Genomic DNA, 18,304 nt, shown 5'->3' with positions numbered 1-18,304 from the left:
TCCCTCCGTACCTCCGCGCCTTGCTACTTTTCTCTTTTTATTTCGCTCTCTCGTCGACGGACCGACGATTTATGTTTTTCACCGGCAAACCAGAAAGTCCTGGAGGGGCCGGTCACCGTGGTGCTGGAGTTCGTGCCAAAATCGTGTAATCCGTGCGATCGCAGTACCGTGTGCCGCTGCGCTATATCGTCCGAGCAGATCCGCTTCGTCATTCGATGACATCACCAGGCTACTGCTTGCCCGAGGAATCTACACCGTCATTCTTCTACTTACTTATCGCCTGCACGCCGTTCTCATTTACGCGATAAGCAAGAACATTCAATTTTTATTCGGACGATGTAAACATTACGGACTCTCAGATTGTTAAGTAACGCACGCGTATGAAACCGAGCGAGTTACAATTTCGAAGCACGAGGGGGTAAAACGCCCGCGTACAAATCGAATCTACGCTCGTTGCAATTTCGTTATTGATTTAAAATGCTCGTTGCACGCGGCGTGCCAATGGGGGTATACATTACGAGTAAAATCGATCGGAGCTACTCGATATCATGGAATGGTAATATATTTTCAATTAGGTCGGGGCTTGAAACGGTGGAGCCGTTGTTTGGCCACAGCGAGTCGAAAATATCTTTTCGTTTAAACGGCCCTCGTTTTCGTCTCTATCCGCATTTGCGAAATCGCATGGAACGCCGGAGATCGCGGTGTTGAGGCATAACGCGCGAACCAATTTCGACGATTCTCCGTTTGCCCAGACGTAACGAACGTACGGCTCGACCAATTAAGTTCAATCGAAACCGACCGATCCGTCGAGGCGTGTCAATGTACATTGTAATTCCGCAGGCTCACGACCAATCGTATCAACGAGCTCGGTGATTACTAAGAAAGAAGCAAGTCATCAACACCGTTAGACACGCAATTATTGCAAGTCGCCTATGACAACAGTTATTTTTTCCTCTTTTTTTTTTATAGAGTCACGATGTTCGTGACTAACTGTTGCAACAAATTACTTAAAACGGATCAGTTCGGATATAACGGATCGCTTAGAAATCTTGTGTGTCACGACGAACAATTTCATAATCAATTAAGCTGACTGAAAACAACGGAGACGAGCGCAAAGCCAGGTAATACTCGCAGTCTTACGCAGGGTCCCCACTGAAAGCTTGAATTGATAAATATCATTTCAATCGACCGGATCGATTGTTCGTAATCCCCTCGAGACAATACCTCCAAATATAGTAATTGTAATTTACAATCAATTAGAAGCCATTGGGTCTCCTGATCGAACCGCAAATTATATATGTACGCGTATTACATATTGCATACAGATATATGTGTATATGCATATCGGTATACATAGATGAAAACAGCTAGATACTCGATACAAGTCAATAACCTCCAGCGATCGGTTTAATATAATTTAGTAATACTGCAACAGACGGACGGTAACACGCGCTAATAACGTCGATCACCCGTTAACTTGAAATATTAAATATATTCCTTTATCTGCATCGCCTCCAATACAGAACTGCGTTACTCTAACAATAACAGGACACGTTACATTCGACGTAACACACAGATGGTACGGTTCTTGCACAATATGCAGTTCGTTATGTAACGTCGAGCACTTTTGTAATTTATTCGCTGTCAAATTCCACCGGTACTCATTTCTTAGCTGCAAAAATGAAAAATGATCTCCGAGGTCGAGCTGGCTTCTACTTTAAACGCTACAGACAATCGTGTCAATTCGACGAACGCTTTTAACGAGGCTCTCCTAATTCCCGTACAGGGACTTATTATTTGCGACATCTGGATATATATTTATTGTCTAGATTTTTAAAAGCGTTGTTAAGAGGTTAATCAGGTTTAATCAACTTGTACGTTCGATAAGAAAAATTTTTATGGCTTTCTATAGCGGTGTTCGAAAAAATCACGCGGAAAAGCTAACAATAGTTTGGCGTCCGATCGGGAAAAATGAAACACGTGTGCGTGATAGCCAGGACGGTCGTGAAATTGAGCGATACACGAGAAAGGGACGGTTCGGGGCGGGGAGGTTTTTGCAGAGAGGGGAGAGGCTCTTACAACAGATTTATATGTACGTTCGACAGGCTCGAGCTAGCCATTACGAACCGTGTTCGCCGATACGATAGTGTTTCACGGTATCACGGTCGGTGGAGGAAAAAAATTCTGTTCCCTATCTGAGAATTTGTCCGAGACCTTGCCGCGATCTATCGTTTGGTACGTAATTGCTCGTGAATCGATCGGTGCGCGTTGCTGGATTCCGCGGGGTTTTTCACTTTCGCGCCGACCGATGTATCGCCGTAATCGCGAACGGAGGAGCGTCTGAACTCGTTTCGCTGACGAAACGAGAGAGAGTAAACGCAAACCGTGTTAAAAGAGGAGGAGGAGAGAGAGAGAGAGAGTAGAAAAAGGAACTAGACGATCGAAAATAGAGAAGAAGAGTCGATGTTCGGTCCAAGCTGGAAGAAGTACTGGGGACGAGCGAGAGGCAGTTTCGTGGCAAGTTCAAGGCTGAAGCCGTGAGAAGGTTCGCGGCTAGCAAGCTGGATTCGTTGAACGTGGATAAAGGGAGAGTCGAGAGTGCATGCTCGCCTGGATGAGATTGCGCTGAATGACTGGATGATAGGAGGATAGACGCGAGTGAGCATCACGATCGACAGGTATACACCGTCGCGCACTTTTTACTCCTTTTCGATTTCCTCCATTCGCGACTCCCCGTGAAAGTGAATCCGTCGGGACGTAAAACTCCGGGAATTAAGTGTAGACCCACCGTAGCCAACGCGGAATTGATTTGTCGATGGTAAAATCGTGTCGAGTTGACGGAAACGAGAAGTAGATATCGCGCGGCAAATTAAATCGTTCCCGTTCCGGCATCAGAAGAGAGTAGACGCGTCGGTATCGACGAGTTTTAATGGAAAGCCCGTTCTTCCAGGTACCTCGAAAACGAGGAAAGAAGTTTTCGAAGCGCAGAGAGATTGGACGTCTCTGTATTGGATTCGCTTACGGCAGGCTTTAACTGTCGTCTGATCTATCGCGGCCGAACGAAATTCGACAGGTGAGTGAGCGAACCCGCGGAACAATTTCCCCGTAAATCGTGATCTAATAAAAGTCGAGGGAAACGTTTGAGAAATAAATCGACCGCGTGCTTGCGTGGACGGGTCTAACCAAGGACGCGATATTCCAGTCCGCCCCGCTTGACGATTAAATCAACTAGGAATTACAGACTCACGCTGCTTCGAACGTTACGATCTAGGCAAAGTGTAGCAACTGCACCGAGGACACTTTGCATACTTCTAGAATAGATTAACGAGGACCTTGTACAGAGGAATTTTTGTTTCGCGCGTCACGCACTTCCCATACACCATTTCGACTATCTTATCGCGCTGCTTCTAAAATAGATATCGAACGTAAGTGGTTATTCTGATATGCAACAGTCCATCTCGATTTTACTTACGCCGTTTCCATTCGCCCGCGCTCTCGAATTATGCTAAAACGCCCGCGAACTCTTACTCTTCAATTATTAAAGTGGTGAACACGAAAAGACTTTTAATGTAGTTAGACAAGAAAAACAGGAGGAACGGTCGAGTTTCGTGAAGTTTTAGCAACTGGAACTAGAACTCGCAAATTTAATGATTCTATCTTTTTACGTTTGAGAGAAAGATTGCAAAATCGTGTTGTCGCGGGAAAGAAAATAACGACCCACATTCTGCTCCCCGTTTTCCCTTTTTTTTCTCTTCTCTTTTTTCCTCTTTTTATCGAGGAGCCAAACGAAACGATCGAATTAACAAAAAAACGTTGCAATGAGCCCGGCAGCCAGTTTCGTCGGCTCTGTGACACAATATAATTTCTGTGTAACTGGCCGTGAAATCGAAATCGATTCGGTGCTCGCCGACTGCTGGGGATCGGGAAACGAGGCCGCCGAATACGAAAGTCATTGACACGTTTCTGTACACACGATACGCTGCCAAACGCCGTTGACAGCTTTCGCAAACGGAGTACTTTACAAATCACAGCCAGAGACACGAGTTTCTTGAACTCGGTTGACATATTTTCCATTCGAAATACCTGCCTGCGTGAAATACCGATTTGTCATCAGTACCATTTCGGAACCGAAGTAAAATTGTACCAGGTTTGAAATATTGAGAACCACGGAAGACGATAAGCGATATAAACCAGACATCTGATGGCGGAGGGTAAAGGAGAAGCAAGGAAGACGTTCATTACCGCGTGGCAGCAGTTTATCATTGTTTGAGAATAATTAACTTTTCTCTACCTATCTATATAGCTGCGATAACAATTGGATAGAGAGGTAGACGGAACACGTAACACTACATCAACGAATATAATTACATCGATTGCTGGTGTTGCAATTCTTTATTCTGGCTTCCTTTCGAATTACTGTTCGCGCGAATTCATTGGCTTTGTCGTTTAAACGGAGCGTCGAACTCAGAATTTCCATTTCAACCGACACGCGTGTAATCGACGTCCGATCGATCGGTAACAAGGATAATTTTTAATTTCAAAGCGAACAGTTGTTAAGCAACGAGCACCTGCTGTCAGTCATCCAAGATTTTGCGTCGCGATACGACTAAGCTGTCGCGTTACGTGAAACGCCGCTAGCTGTAGAAAATTGTTCCCGTTCGCAGCAACAAGGTCGCTGGAAATAGTGCAAAACCACGTTCGACAAGAACGTTTAACACGCGGTCGAGAAAAGTCTCTCTCTTACACCGTGGAAAACCGTTCTTAGAATTTCGCTGGGATGATGGATATCCCGTAGTTTTAATTTTTCATTATCAGAATGACGTTTCGGCGCTCGAATTGACGGAGTAATTCACGCGAAACGATAAATCATTTAATCCGGAAAAAAGGGTTAATCAATGAGGACGTCGCGGGCCGTGCGCAATAAAGCGTTCAAGATTAATTATCGGGAAGGAATCCGACAGTAATTATCGATTGTTACTTTACACCCCCCACAATCGTTGTCACCTATAAAATTCTTAGAGACTTACGAAGTATCAAAATCGAACATCTATCGATCAAGAAGATATATGTTTACGGTATTATGAATATCATAAAAGGATCTGTCGTTAATCATTTTCGATAAGGATAAAACAACTCGATCGAGCTCGCTTATTGTTAGTCGTGCGATGTTTTTTTGTTAGTCGAAGAATGGTAGATGTATCCAAAGTTCCTTTCATCCGTTCGCTCGACGCATTCCTTCAAAGTTCCGTTATAACGCGGATAATCGATTAGCCAGCGCTTTGATTACAATTTTTACTTCCCGTCTAAATTAGAACGATAATTCGTTTCGAGACGCAAATCAATCATTTTTATCGATTGGAGTCGAATTAATTATTTCTACTTCAACAATAATTAAATCAATTTTGGCGTGATCTAACTTGGCGCTATCAAGATAACTTTATTCCGTATAAAATGCTACGAAACCAAAATTCGTTTCGCTGATCTGCGGCATAAAAGCAGAATTGATATAGTACAATTTCATTCCGAAAATATCGTAATCGTTTCCGGTAATGCTTTTCAAGCATCGCACGTAATACTACTAACACGACACGTTTTTGCCTGCTTTTATTTTGATTTTTATTTTTATTTTTATTTTCATCCGCCCAACGGTAAATTAACATTTATCAAGCTCTTCTACGCTGACAGAACCAACGAAGGAAATAATTGGAAATTTATTTTCGACAGCGCCACCCGTATTTATTGAATATTCGAAATAATTTGTCTACTGAATGATAAAGTAATACGTCCGTGTCATGATTTATGGATCAACGTTATTCATTTTCATCGTCTGTAATGCGTTCCCATGCGCGCGCGTTTTCGTATTTTATCGTTGAAAACGATTCGTTCATCGGCCGGAATTCTGTCGTGCATTTCCGTATTAATTTTTGTTTCTCCTTGTTGGCCAAGAATTTTCCGCTACGAATTTTCATCCTCTGCTGTGAATAGTCTGCGAATAATTATAAACGCGCGGAAGGGAGCAAACGTATAATCAGACGGACTCCCAGAGCTCAACAACGTTTCGCTTTTTTAGAACGGAATTAAAAATGCAACACGCAAGCAACGTATCATGCTTCAATTAAGGTAGACGCATCTGAAAGTACGTCACGGCTTCGAAAAACATCCCTGTAGGGGCGCGAGCTGTTTCAAAATTGCAAATATTTCTTTTCCGCGAACGCGAAAGCATTCCCGTGCCTTTATTGTCACTAAAATTTCCCGGCCCTTCGTTCCTGTTTCTTCGTCGAAATTGCTATCGCATTTAAACACTTTAAACAAACACATTTAACGTCTCGAAAATTTTCACGAACGATAACTAAACGCATTATACGAATATAACGAGTGTCTTTTCCGAGTCCACGCAATTGGGTGTGTCCGTCGAATAAAATAGAACGGTCAAAGATTGAAGCGTTCGATCAATCGACCCGTCGACCTCCCTTATTGTTACTAACAAGATAGTCTCGTGACTAACAAAAGTCTCGTGAGTGGCGGATTGTTATTAAAAAATGTTCTGCTACGTTACCAATTCAGCCGTGATACGCTTGAGCCCTCCTTCGCCGATGACGGATACGATTTTAAGTCAGCGAAGATAGTACCGTCGAATATCTGAAACGAGAAACGCTCGTTAACGAATTAGGCGGGCACCTACGTTGAAAAACTTTCATTGAAACGGCTTCTTCGTGATTAACGAAATCAGGTATAAATCCCGGGACAGGAAGTTCAGAACTCGTTCGAGGCGCTGACAGCGTGGGGTACGATCGTAATAACGAAGAATAAATTTCTCCTCTCCAGCTCCAGGCCGAACTTTCTTCGTCCGAGCGAGTAATTAAGTTTTCGTGCAGTCCGCCAAGGGACCAGTGTCACCGGTAACAGTTCGAAAATCTTATTTTCATTTCGCGAACGGACGAGCTTCGTTTTCGGGGTAAACACGAGAAGTGCTTATAGGCGGCAGTCGAGCCGCGACAGAGCCAAGAAAAGAGGAAAAGTTCACCGTGTATCCGTTGGTGATACTCTTTAGAACTAGGCCGACACGGGTCAGCCGTTATTTTGTTCCTTCTTCTTGTTTTCGATCGTAGATCGGGCAACCTCGTAAAATCGGGTCTCAGGAACGGGTCAAACGCAACCAGCGCATTAATATTCGATGGGAATCGAATCCGCAGACCGAGCCAAACTGCCGCCTCGAGCTTGTAAATTTACATTGGAAATCGTCCGGAACGCCTGAAACACTCGGTAAAAGAAGTTCTCCTCGAATACGGAGCGACGTGGCGAACCAACGCGTTCGGACGACATTACAGGGTACAAGTTTCGGTTTACCGATCGAACGATCGGATGATGGAATCGACAGACAGACAGACAGACCTCCCTCTCGTCCGTTTCGAATATCGGATGGGTCGTCTTTCGCGTCGAGACGATCGTTAATTGAATCGCACCGAATCGGTCGGAACGATGGAATAAAATCTGTTATCTCGCTGTTACGATGTATTATTACTTGCAATTCAGCGTTATCGAAATCGTCCAGGGTTTCCGTACTAATGGGATACGCGACGTTACATTAATATTCTATAAGGATCGGGTTCGTGAAATAGACGAGACCGCTGGCAACGAAGCTCGTGAATTTACATTGGAGAACGTAGAAACGATACGAGGAGAAAAAGCGGGCTCGGAAAGCCATGGAACACACTACACGGCTAAAGGATATAACGCGTGCAAAGGATATAACGCGAAGTCGATGTTGGTTGAGTATTACCAGAAGTGAAACGAGAAATTTGATCTATGAACTTAGAGTGAGTTTCGTTGATCGAGTATCGTCGCTGAAAATAAACATAATACACAAGAGAGAGATACATTCGTCCGATAACAGCGAATCGTAAAACGTCGGATTAAACGGTATTAAAATTGCGAAATAAAATCCGATAATGCCGCGGCAAGCGAACGAGACCTTTTCAAGTCTTGAAGCGCAAGGCAAACACTAGACAGGTATGTAAGTACGTGCGAAATAGTATTAGGGAAGATCAGCGCGATGTGGAAACGTAAAATCTCACGAGCGAAATCCTGTTGTTCCCGTTATTTGAAAAATATTCCATACAAAAATAATGGCGGATGTCGTTCCTGACGCGCGGTATCATGTTGTTAGCTGTCACTAACTCGTGCTCGTGGATGCACGTATACGCGCGTCCCGCGCTGTAATTTAATTTCAACGTGCGCAACAAAATGGTCTGATGATGCTAACTTTGAAATTGTACGCTAACAAATTACCTCATCGTTCGATCCTTTCTAGGTCGGTCTATTTTTTGGCTCTCGACGCAACATTCCCTCCGGAAATTTTACCTTACGATTGTTACGGGACAATATTCTTCTCCTCCTTTCATTTTACTGAAACAAGGCCGATTTCATGGATGTTTCTTCGCGACCCAATTAGCTAGAGACGCGACATCATCGTGCATTCGACTGCGTGCGATTAAGTAATTGCCGGCGATAAGAAATTAGCATGGAACGGGCATTACGTTGCCCGATCCAGCCGGGCAAAGTTAATCTTTAATTTATGCTAACCGTTATTACCTGGCGGACTAGCCTTTAATACTGCTCGCGCAAAATTGTTCGCGAAATTGTTTCCCGGATGGGAAGATAATGCTACTACTGGCCAAAAAAGATAACTCGACCTTATGCGGTCCGTGAAATGCACCGACTAAAAAAATGTCGAAAAGTAGATCTTGTCGCGTCGACGAATCGAAATTGTAATTAATTTTTTGTTTAATTGTAATTTATTATTATTATTCCGACTATCCCCCTTCCTCGGTTTCGTCGTTTCGATATAGCCTCCTCTATTATCTCTGCTCCATTCCTTTCAATGCGAATAGCACTTTCCGCAATCGCGATGGAACTTCACCGACATTTGACCCATTAAAATGTACTAAGTTTATCAAGCGGCAAACAACTGGTACTCAAAGCGATAGGTGCAGGAAGGATGCGGATAACGAGAATTATGGAAAAATGGAAAAAAACCGTAACGCGAAAGCGAACGTTATTCCGCGGGACTGAAGGATCGTAATCAGGGAATTTTCGGAGGAGAAGATTTGGAAAATGGCATCTGCGAGTCGAGGAGCGATTCAAGCTACCGAGGGGGGGCTTAAAATCGTCGAGCCTTCAACGAGTCGACGGAAGAACAGGATGTTTTCGTAAATACTCCGATCGTAGCGATGGGTAAACGTTGATTCGCCTATCCGAAATCGATAGGAGTACGGTAGGAGATTTCCGCGGACCATTTCGCCGAAGAAAACATTTTCGAACGCGAAACGTGGAAATTTCCGGGATGCCACGGCGGCCTCTGCCGAATCTTGAAATCTGAAGAAAGGACCAAGGAGAGGAATATTTCCTTGGGCATTCCGGGCAAACGATTCGAAGGAATAATTTCGAGGCGAACGTCCGGCCAGGCGAGCGATCTTGTTTATCCATATCGAAGGGCGAATTGAAATTGATAGAAAGGAAAGAAAGAACGGGGGGAGAGGCTATCTTCGAGGATTAGGTCCGCTCGACTCGACCAGCTATGACGCAAAGGAAAATATTGGCGGTAAAGAAGCCTGTATACATCAACAAAAGCGGCAGCAGACTGCCGATCGACTTTCAGAGCTGTTTCCGTGTAAGCTTCGCGGAGGCCCCTTTGGGACGCGGAGTGCACTCGAACGTCGATCTCTCTTTCGATTTATTCTATCTCGAAATGTGTATAGTACATATACGCTCGCCTCCACCCCTTCGCCCCTCCGTTCGACGAGTGCCATTCACTCGCGAGCTACGTGCTGAACAAGAATTTTCCGAATTCCTCGAGATAAGGTATTAGCGTATCGCTATCAAGAAAAATCGAATCCCGTTCGATAGCTCGAGCTTATCTCGATCGACTAATCGATACCTTTCAGCCCCTTATTTGAAGTTTGAAAAAATAGTTTCGATCACATACCTTTTAAGCTTACTTTACGCGCGGTAACATGATTCACGCTTTGATCTGCACTTACACTTACGTCTATATAGATCGTTAAGTACTTTATAAGTACTTAATGTCTCTTCACAAGTGGAAACCAATGTCTATGAGAATTGCCGATATTCAACGCATAAGGAGAGAGCTCACTCTAAAAGATAATCTTTCAAAATTTAAACAACATGATTGCTTTAGCTTTTATTTCTATTATCATATAATACTGAGGGCAGACATGTTTTGCAATATGTCGGATGAAGTAACATTGGGGAAAAATGGAAAAACACATGAATAAAATCTTTGTGAATTACATCCATGCGGATGTCAAGAAAATCATGAGTAATCATCGGATAGAGTAATGGGAACTATGGACGAGGAAAATTCCTGGTTCGACGAATCCGCGACAATGAAACATTTCTTCTTACAAAACGATTAGTTTAGTGTTAGTGTAGAAACAAATTTGCTGGAATATTGGAAAGTCCCACACTAAGGGGAAAAAAGGGGGATAATGAAAAACGGAGACGGTCCATTATCTTCGAATAGCACCATAATTCATCCAGAAAAAGGATGTTGCCAGTCCAGCGAGAGCATTACGAAAATGAACAGCTCGAAAAAGAATATAATATGATGGAATGAAATAAAAAGAACCACGGCGTATCAGAACGATAATCACCAACGTTATGGAACTCGTTAATGACGTTACGTTGCCCCGCAATTTACATGCAAATATCTCGATACAAGGCTGAGAAATCTCTTTCACTCTTCTACCTGAATAATTTCACGTGAAATTTACACGAAACTTATTCCACAACTTTCGAATGACATTGCCAGGCTCGAGCGAATCAGTGGCCATCCGGACTTCAATTTTGGATGCGCCAAGGCACCACCGATTCGGTAATAGAATATTTTCCTACGAAATTTGGACATTTCACGAAGAAACACGAACGCATTAACTGTTGCGGGACCACCGTTCGCTACATCCCTGTCGCGGACTCGTTTCTCACACCCGCCACCTTCAGCAGCGATGACAGAATATGCGTGATACTCGGTAGTTTCCATTTACGTCTGCTGGAAACGGTTCGAAGGTGTACATACGCGGCTCGATCGATTTTTCGCTTGGGTCGCCGTGAAATATTCGGCGATGTCAGGCCTCGCAAACCATACGGGACGCCCGTCGACGCTCGGACGAAATGTCAGAGATTCCCAGAACGCGAACTCTTATCAACTTTAACGCCTCGTGGCACGTTTCGTCGAGGTCGTCGCGCTTCCGAGGTTAAGTCCGACCGATACTCTCTGTGTCTTTCCACGAGAGAGCCGTGTTTTTATTCTTGTATAAAGATATAAGGTAAACGCATCGTTCGAAACCACGTTTAACGCGGTTTCCGATTCCGTCTAACCCCTCAACGAAGAATGCCTTAGGTTGGACACAAAGAATGCAATTATTATGTTTCGGCTGCTCCGTGAATGACAGCTGCTACGTTGATATAGATTTTTCCTGATTACGTCAATGACATGCACCCGACAAAGTGCCCGGCACTTTCTATGACTTCCTTATTTCTTCCGCGTGTTCAGCGGTCAAAGCCTTCAGAAGTAAAAAGATTCTTCTCCCGATTAGATGTGCACACAGTAGTATCCCGGTTTACTCGATTCAGTTAGAAATGTTTCCATTTGACACGTCATCGGCACGAAACGATAATGACTCGTTTGAAGAATTAAATACTGCACTACTAATTCTAGTCTAAATCAGATTGTGGATTTGCTGTTATCCAAAGTAATTGTTTTAAAATTAGTATTAATATCATCGAGAACAGTGCGATGTAAAGTTAATCAAATCTGTTGGATTAAAGTTTTGTGTTATTTATTTCAGAAGTGACAAAAAATGGCCTTTATATGGTACATTGGGATTTTCGGTATCCTAGGTATGTTGAAATATTATAGCTCGTATCGTGTACAGGAATTTTAGTTGAAATTTCTCTTTCCTTTTCTTGTCTAATTAACAATTTATAATATTTAAGTTACAGAACAAGCATGGGCAGATTTCAAAGTTTCGACACAAGATATAACAGTTCATTTAAACAGTCAAGAGTCATTTGAGTTGTACCTGACGTAAGTGTTTCTGAACAAAGTTTATTACTTCCTCTAATAAAGACAGTTTTAGTATGTTTATTAGATAAAGCACAAAGAGTTCATTGTTTGCTACGTAATCTGTGTATTATTTACCTACATTGCTTTGTACGTATCTAGCTCCATTAATTTTATTATTTTAATTACACATTGCAATTTTAAAATGATCCAGCTCTGTGTTATATTATTTTGGAACAACTTTGTCCATGAAGTAATAAAACATTGATAACATTACTTAGTGATAGTACTGAAAAATTATAACATTTCAAGCATTATCTGTTCATTATTGCTAATTACAGTATATCTGTCTTATGTTGTTTGATATTTTAATTTAACATTTTAATTAACTATGCACTCCTATCATAATTAAAAAATATAATAAATAGTACTAACAATTGTCCAATTCTTTTCCATAGAACAAATCTATCTAGCGACGTAGAAGTAACTATAAAAGTGCAGCATCCAGATTTGATTTCTATCCATCCATCCAATTTTACTATTTTGAAAAATGATGTACAGGAGGAATGGAAACAGAACATATTTGTGAATGGTCTCAGTGCAGGTCACTCGACTGTTAGTCTTAATGTTACACCTAGTAATATTACAGAGTAAGTATTCTTTTTTTAGAGCTTAAAAATGATATTATAGACTCCTTAAAGTAAAAAATTACAGTTGGTAACAAATTGTAGAATGTATTAAATTTACTTCTATTTAATTTGCAAATAAAGAAAACTATGACATATTGAGTGACAGGAAAAAATAATAGATATAATTCAAAAAAGTAACTGAATTAATCTCTCCCCTTTGCATATCAAATGTAGTCGGATTATGAACTGAAATAACATCAATATTTACTTTTTTAACTAATAAAATTCCAAAAGATTTTAATCAATATTACGTTGACTAGTATCTAGCGGTTCGCAGAGATAGCCTCCTGACCTGCACTTGTCATCGGATCCTTAACTGAAAGTTCAGTCAGTATGTGTTCAGATTTTGAGCAGGCTACTTCCTGCTCTGACTAGAACATGATATACTAACTATCGATATCTTTAATTTCCAATTTTTTAATATCAAGTGATGTTTAATGTGTAATTAGTGCTAAAAACTTTAAAAATCAATATTTGAAAAATAATGACACTCTTTAAAGTGATTCTAATACCCCAAGATCAGTTAGACAAAGTTGATTTAAAGAAGTAAGATGTGAATTAAAATTCTTGCCTAATACAAGTTGAATGTTTTCACTATAAAACCTGTGTGAGCTATATCATCAGTGCCTAACTTTGAGTATTTTTATAGTTTTTCACAAGCATTTGTCAGAGTGACAATTGAAAAATCGGATACACTTTACCACATAAGTAGTGTCGTAGGATGGATATACTTTCTAGCATGGAGTGTGAGCTTTTATCCACAAATATATAGCAATTACAAACGCAAAAGTGTTGTCGGATTAAATTTCGATTACTTGTCTCTAAACTTGGTTGGTTTTATTATGTATGCACTTTTTAATTGTGGCCTGTTTTGGATACCAGAAGTCGAGGTAAGTCGGAGAATTACGAGAACTACGAGATGATATATCGATTTCCTACTTAATCTTAAATCAATCTAAGCATATACATTTTTCAGCTCGAGTACTTTAGAAGATATCCAAAAGGTTTAAACCCTGTACAAGTGAACGATATTTTTTTCGCTTTACACGCAACATTTGCGACTGTGATAACTATTATTCAGTGCTTTGTTTATGAGGTAACTAATCACAGTTATGCAATTTTAAAGACTCCTTTATGGTTTTCTAACGAGGAAATTATATTTTCAGACTGGAACCCAGAGGGTATCCACTACAGCACGTATTATTCATTCAATATTTGCAGTTTTTATCCTAATTTCGATGATACTAGCAATAGTGAATACAATAAAGTGGCTTGATTTTTTGTATTATTGTAGTTATGTGAAATTAAGTATTACGTTAATTAAGTACGTCCCACAAGCATTTTATAATTACAAAAGGAAATCCACCGTTGGTTGGAGCATTGGCAACATATTTTTAGACTTTACTGGTGGTATGCTGTCAATGCTACAGATGATACTTAACGCATATAATTATGGTAATGTATACCAAGTATATGGAATATAAAACTGAATGTTCATTTTTTTATAAAAAATATTTCACTACAAATAATTTACTTTTTAGATGATTGGGAAAGTATTTTTGGAGATCCAACGAAATTTGGTTTGGGATTCTTTTCAGTCGCATTTGACATATTTTTCATTATACAACACTATGTTTTATATAGGTATGTATATATTTAGATAATAGATTTCATAAAATTGTAAGTAATGCTTGCATTTCTGTGAAAGTTACTACACAACTAAAACATAAAAGAACTAAAAAATGCATGTGCTTGTACAGAGACTACTAAAACGCTAGTGTTTATTGCATGTGTAATAATGGAATGATGTGCATGACTCGTATATTCTATTTATCTAACTTTGGTATTGGATTATCTGATATCTATAAAAAAAATTAAAAGTGGTTACTTTTTAATATCTGGAAATCTATTTAATAAGATTCATAGACAACATTCAAAGTAGAATCACAGCTTAAAATTTTCTTATTCACTACTTGTTATCCGCTTAAGTACTGCAGTTGAATCGTTACAAGAAAGTACGTGCTTTTGCTAGTATAAATTATAGATACGAGGCAGAAAAAAAATTTTAATTTTACAGATTTATCAGTGAAAAGATGGTTGACCTCAAACACAGAATATAAGCACATCTCGTCATCAATTTTGTTTTAATAATATCTCACAACCACATATTTTTCCTTTTCACGTCATACGTGCACAAGTTTGCAAAATCAATAAATTCTTACAGAGTAGATAACCAGAATGCAAGAAGTAAAGAAATTCTACATAAAGCAGAGAATTCATACGAAGAAGATTCGGGGACAATTCTAAAAGATACGTGTTGTTGTGGTTTCCTAACCCAAAACTAGAAACGCAATAGGAAAAATGATGTATCCTACAAGATTCCATTTCATTAGAGATGGAAGTTCAGTATTCAGTATTTAAAACATCTTAATACATATCGTAACTGTGTAATTTTAGTTGTACAATATTTACATTCCGTTTAAACTTCTGAAGTGCGTTAGCTATAAAAATGAGATTATTTTTGTTACTTTTTAAATATTTTTACGAATCTCAGTTGGTTGTTAATTATGCAATAATAAAAAGAGAAAAACCTTGGTAAATAGTTGTAAATGCATTATTGTGCCAAATGAAGTTTCAAATACAAAATATGAATTTAGGATATGCTGAAAGAGAACGGTAATAGTATTGCAACGCACCAGAAAGTAAATTTTTATTTCACTACTATAACTTTTAGGGTTTCTATATGAATAATTAAGCAGGTATTTAAAATTTGAAGATATTGTAATTGTTCATGAGTTTACGTTTATATATTTATGTTGAAATCGCAATAAAATTATCTGCATGTTTTTGTGCACTTTAATCTAAGTAGAAATATGAATATTTATTACATTTCAAAATTAAGTTAGTATTTTAAGTCAATTTGTATTAATGGTGCTGCAACATTCAAGCATGCAGCATGTATTGAACCTATCGTTGTAAACTGAGATAAATTATTTCTAATAAAGTGATTACGTATGTTGTCCAGTTTTATTAGAACTTTGAAAAAGTTTTAATAACTGTACGTCACATTCTATTGAATTTTAAGTGAAAAATGTAATATAATTCGTGTTTTTACACTTAATTATTGTAAAAAAACACTTTTATAAGCCCCATAATGTTTTTCACTACATTCCCATAAAAAGTAAAATAATAATAGTGCAATAAAGAAATGTGTGAATAAATTTTCAAACATAGCATCACTGTTTGAATAAATGAAGCGATGGAAATGATAGTTTGAAGTAAACCAATCATTGCATGCGTATGTGTGTGTGTGTGTGAGTACATGTATGTGTGTATGTATCTATTACCCGTATGAATGTAGTGTACTGTATGGTACTAAATTCACTAACAACACTAACTAAACTAACATTGTACAATGAGATAAATGGTCATTCATTGTTTGAGAAAACTTGTATCGTACTATTCACTGGACACAATCACATTCTCCCTATTCGTTTCCTTACTACAAAGAAAAGCTATATACATGTAGATTACTTTCCACAGGGATCGTAAAGAATACGTTGAAATACCTGGTAACAATTACGGAGAATCGCAAGAAAATCCATCGACTAGCACTGTTGCTTGATTTTGCGTCACTAGCGTCAACTGATTATACATTTATATTTATTATAATAAAGAGTAACCTACTATTTATCTATGACAGAAACGCGAAACCGAACGTTGACATTGTGCTGTTTGACACTATGACTCTGGACCTTTGTATACGTAGATAGATGTTATTTTTACCTTCTTAGAAACGGGTGACACATCCATCGATGCGAAGAATGTAAATCCAATCCAAGAAACATTCACTTTAAACGAAACTTCTCACAAAACTGCACGACACGATCGCAATTTTTTCGCGATAAAATTGTTCACTCCGCGTGCACACCGAATACACGTAACAAACTGTTGAGAGCGCGAAAGTTTTTACATTTCAAATAAGTATCGATATTTAGATTCGATTTTACGATGCGTGGCCATCTAGTGTTCGGAGGAAAGTAACATGTGACCCGTCTAGCAGAACTCGTATAAGGTTATAGAAATTATTTACTCAAGAAAAGAGGTAAGTTTAATCTATTTTCAATTTGATTGAGGAAAAGTTCACAGATAATCGAAAGATATTATTGCCACGTAATAGTTAATATATACGACATGAATGAATAGTACTGAGAATTATTATTTGGAAGTAGATTCCAACTCGAATACCAAATTAACCTCTTCAAGTAGGCTATTCGTTTGTCTGTACATTTCGATACTCTTACTACTTTCAAATCAAACTTTTGTTAAAGTAACTCAATTAAATATCAATTACAGGATAAAGTTTCGTCCCGTTGATTTCTCAAATCTTTATTCGTATTTCAGAATGAACATATCTTTGCTTTTGAGAACAAAACAATCTGCGCTATCCCTGCATCGGAATCTCAGCTGTTGGACAGCAGCGATAACAAGAAAGCATAGAAAAATATATTACAATACTTTTCCTACGTATCTAGTTCTACCAGATGGAAGTAGTATTACCATAGATTACGATGTACCAAGAAGAATAATTACTCTTCCTCTTAATATCGATACTCTTTGTGAAGAAGAACGCAAAACAAGGATAGAGAAACGTAGAACTATAGTTAAGGCAAAAATATCTGACGAGTACCAAGATGATTTCGATGAAACAGAGTTTTATAAAGTGGCACAACCTAAATAATATACTTGATTATATTATTATTTAATAATATATGTTATATGAAACCCACGTTACACTTCTGCAGACACAGCAATCGTACGTATTAGTTATGTAATAAATAAATTATTTGCCCTGTTTTTCATACAACTTTCTGGTTATGATTAGATATTTGATAACAAATCATAAAATATCAAACATGTACATGATCCATACTATATAATTGCATAGTATATTTTAAATATAAGTTAATAAAATTACAGGTGTATATAGAGACAATTATACCTGCATTCTTTTATATAGCATCAATATATTTTGACACATTAAATGCAGTAGAAATTGTAAATGGAATCTCAACAGCAGCCGGTTAATAATAGTATCGTTGATTATACTTTTTCAACGTTGATTTTTAATGCGTCAACGGTGTCAGTCATGAAGACCGTACGTACGATCGCAATTACCGATGAAAAAGTGAAAGTAAACGATTATAGTTTTCTTTGTATCCAATGAGTGTCTCATGCGCCTTAGCCATTATCGTAAACACACGTTTTCTCCACGCACGTTACACTATCGAAGGGGATCGAACATGTCGATCGAAAAATTATGTTCTAAGACTGTCCATAAAAAGCGACCTTTTACCAAACTGCATAAGCTGATCGCATCGATTGTTCGTCAAGTTCTTTCGTTTTCTTTTTTCTTTTTCGCAAACACCGCCAGCTATGCCGTTCTTCCCAATGAACTTTCTCTGACCATCGCGTTTGAATACACAGACTTACTTCTGTCGATCTGTACGTTAATTATCGCTAATTGTCGAAG

The 18,304-nt window shown here is 39.1% G+C and overlaps 1 protein-coding gene across 11 annotated transcripts; it reads left to right on the top strand.

Moving 5' to 3' along the window:
• Window positions 1-2,105: 2,105 nt before the first annotated feature.
• Window positions 2,106-17,767, top strand: LOC143425138 (cystinosin-like). Of its 11 annotated transcripts, none has more exons than XM_076897674.1 (10): window positions 2,106-2,678; window positions 2,951-3,073; window positions 11,868-11,919; window positions 12,016-12,106; window positions 12,541-12,732; window positions 13,421-13,661; window positions 13,748-13,867; window positions 13,938-14,226; window positions 14,313-14,415; window positions 16,770-16,848. In XM_076897674.1, exons 3-10 carry the CDS (start codon window positions 11,880-11,882, stop codon window positions 16,813-16,815), a joined length of 1,122 nt encoding a protein of 373 aa, XP_076753789.1. In that variant the 5' UTR covers window positions 2,106-2,678; window positions 2,951-3,073; window positions 11,868-11,879; the 3' UTR covers window positions 16,816-16,848. The 11 variants fall into 11 exon arrangements, with proteins under 11 accessions (XP_076753789.1, XP_076753790.1, XP_076753785.1 ...); XM_076897675.1 differs by lacking the exon at window positions 16,770-16,848 and adding an exon at window positions 14,849-15,977; XM_076897670.1 differs by lacking the exon at window positions 16,770-16,848 and adding an exon at window positions 14,996-15,974.
• The last annotated feature ends 537 nt before the right edge of the window (window positions 17,768-18,304 follow it).

This window comes from Xylocopa sonorina, chromosome 7 (assembly GCF_050948175.1).
Source record: "Xylocopa sonorina isolate GNS202 chromosome 7, iyXylSono1_principal, whole genome shotgun sequence".
Lineage (NCBI taxonomy): Eukaryota > Metazoa > Arthropoda > Insecta > Hymenoptera > Apidae > Xylocopa > Xylocopa sonorina.
Note: the sequence above shows the minus strand (reverse complement) of the source record. Positions and strands in the feature narration are given on the sequence as shown.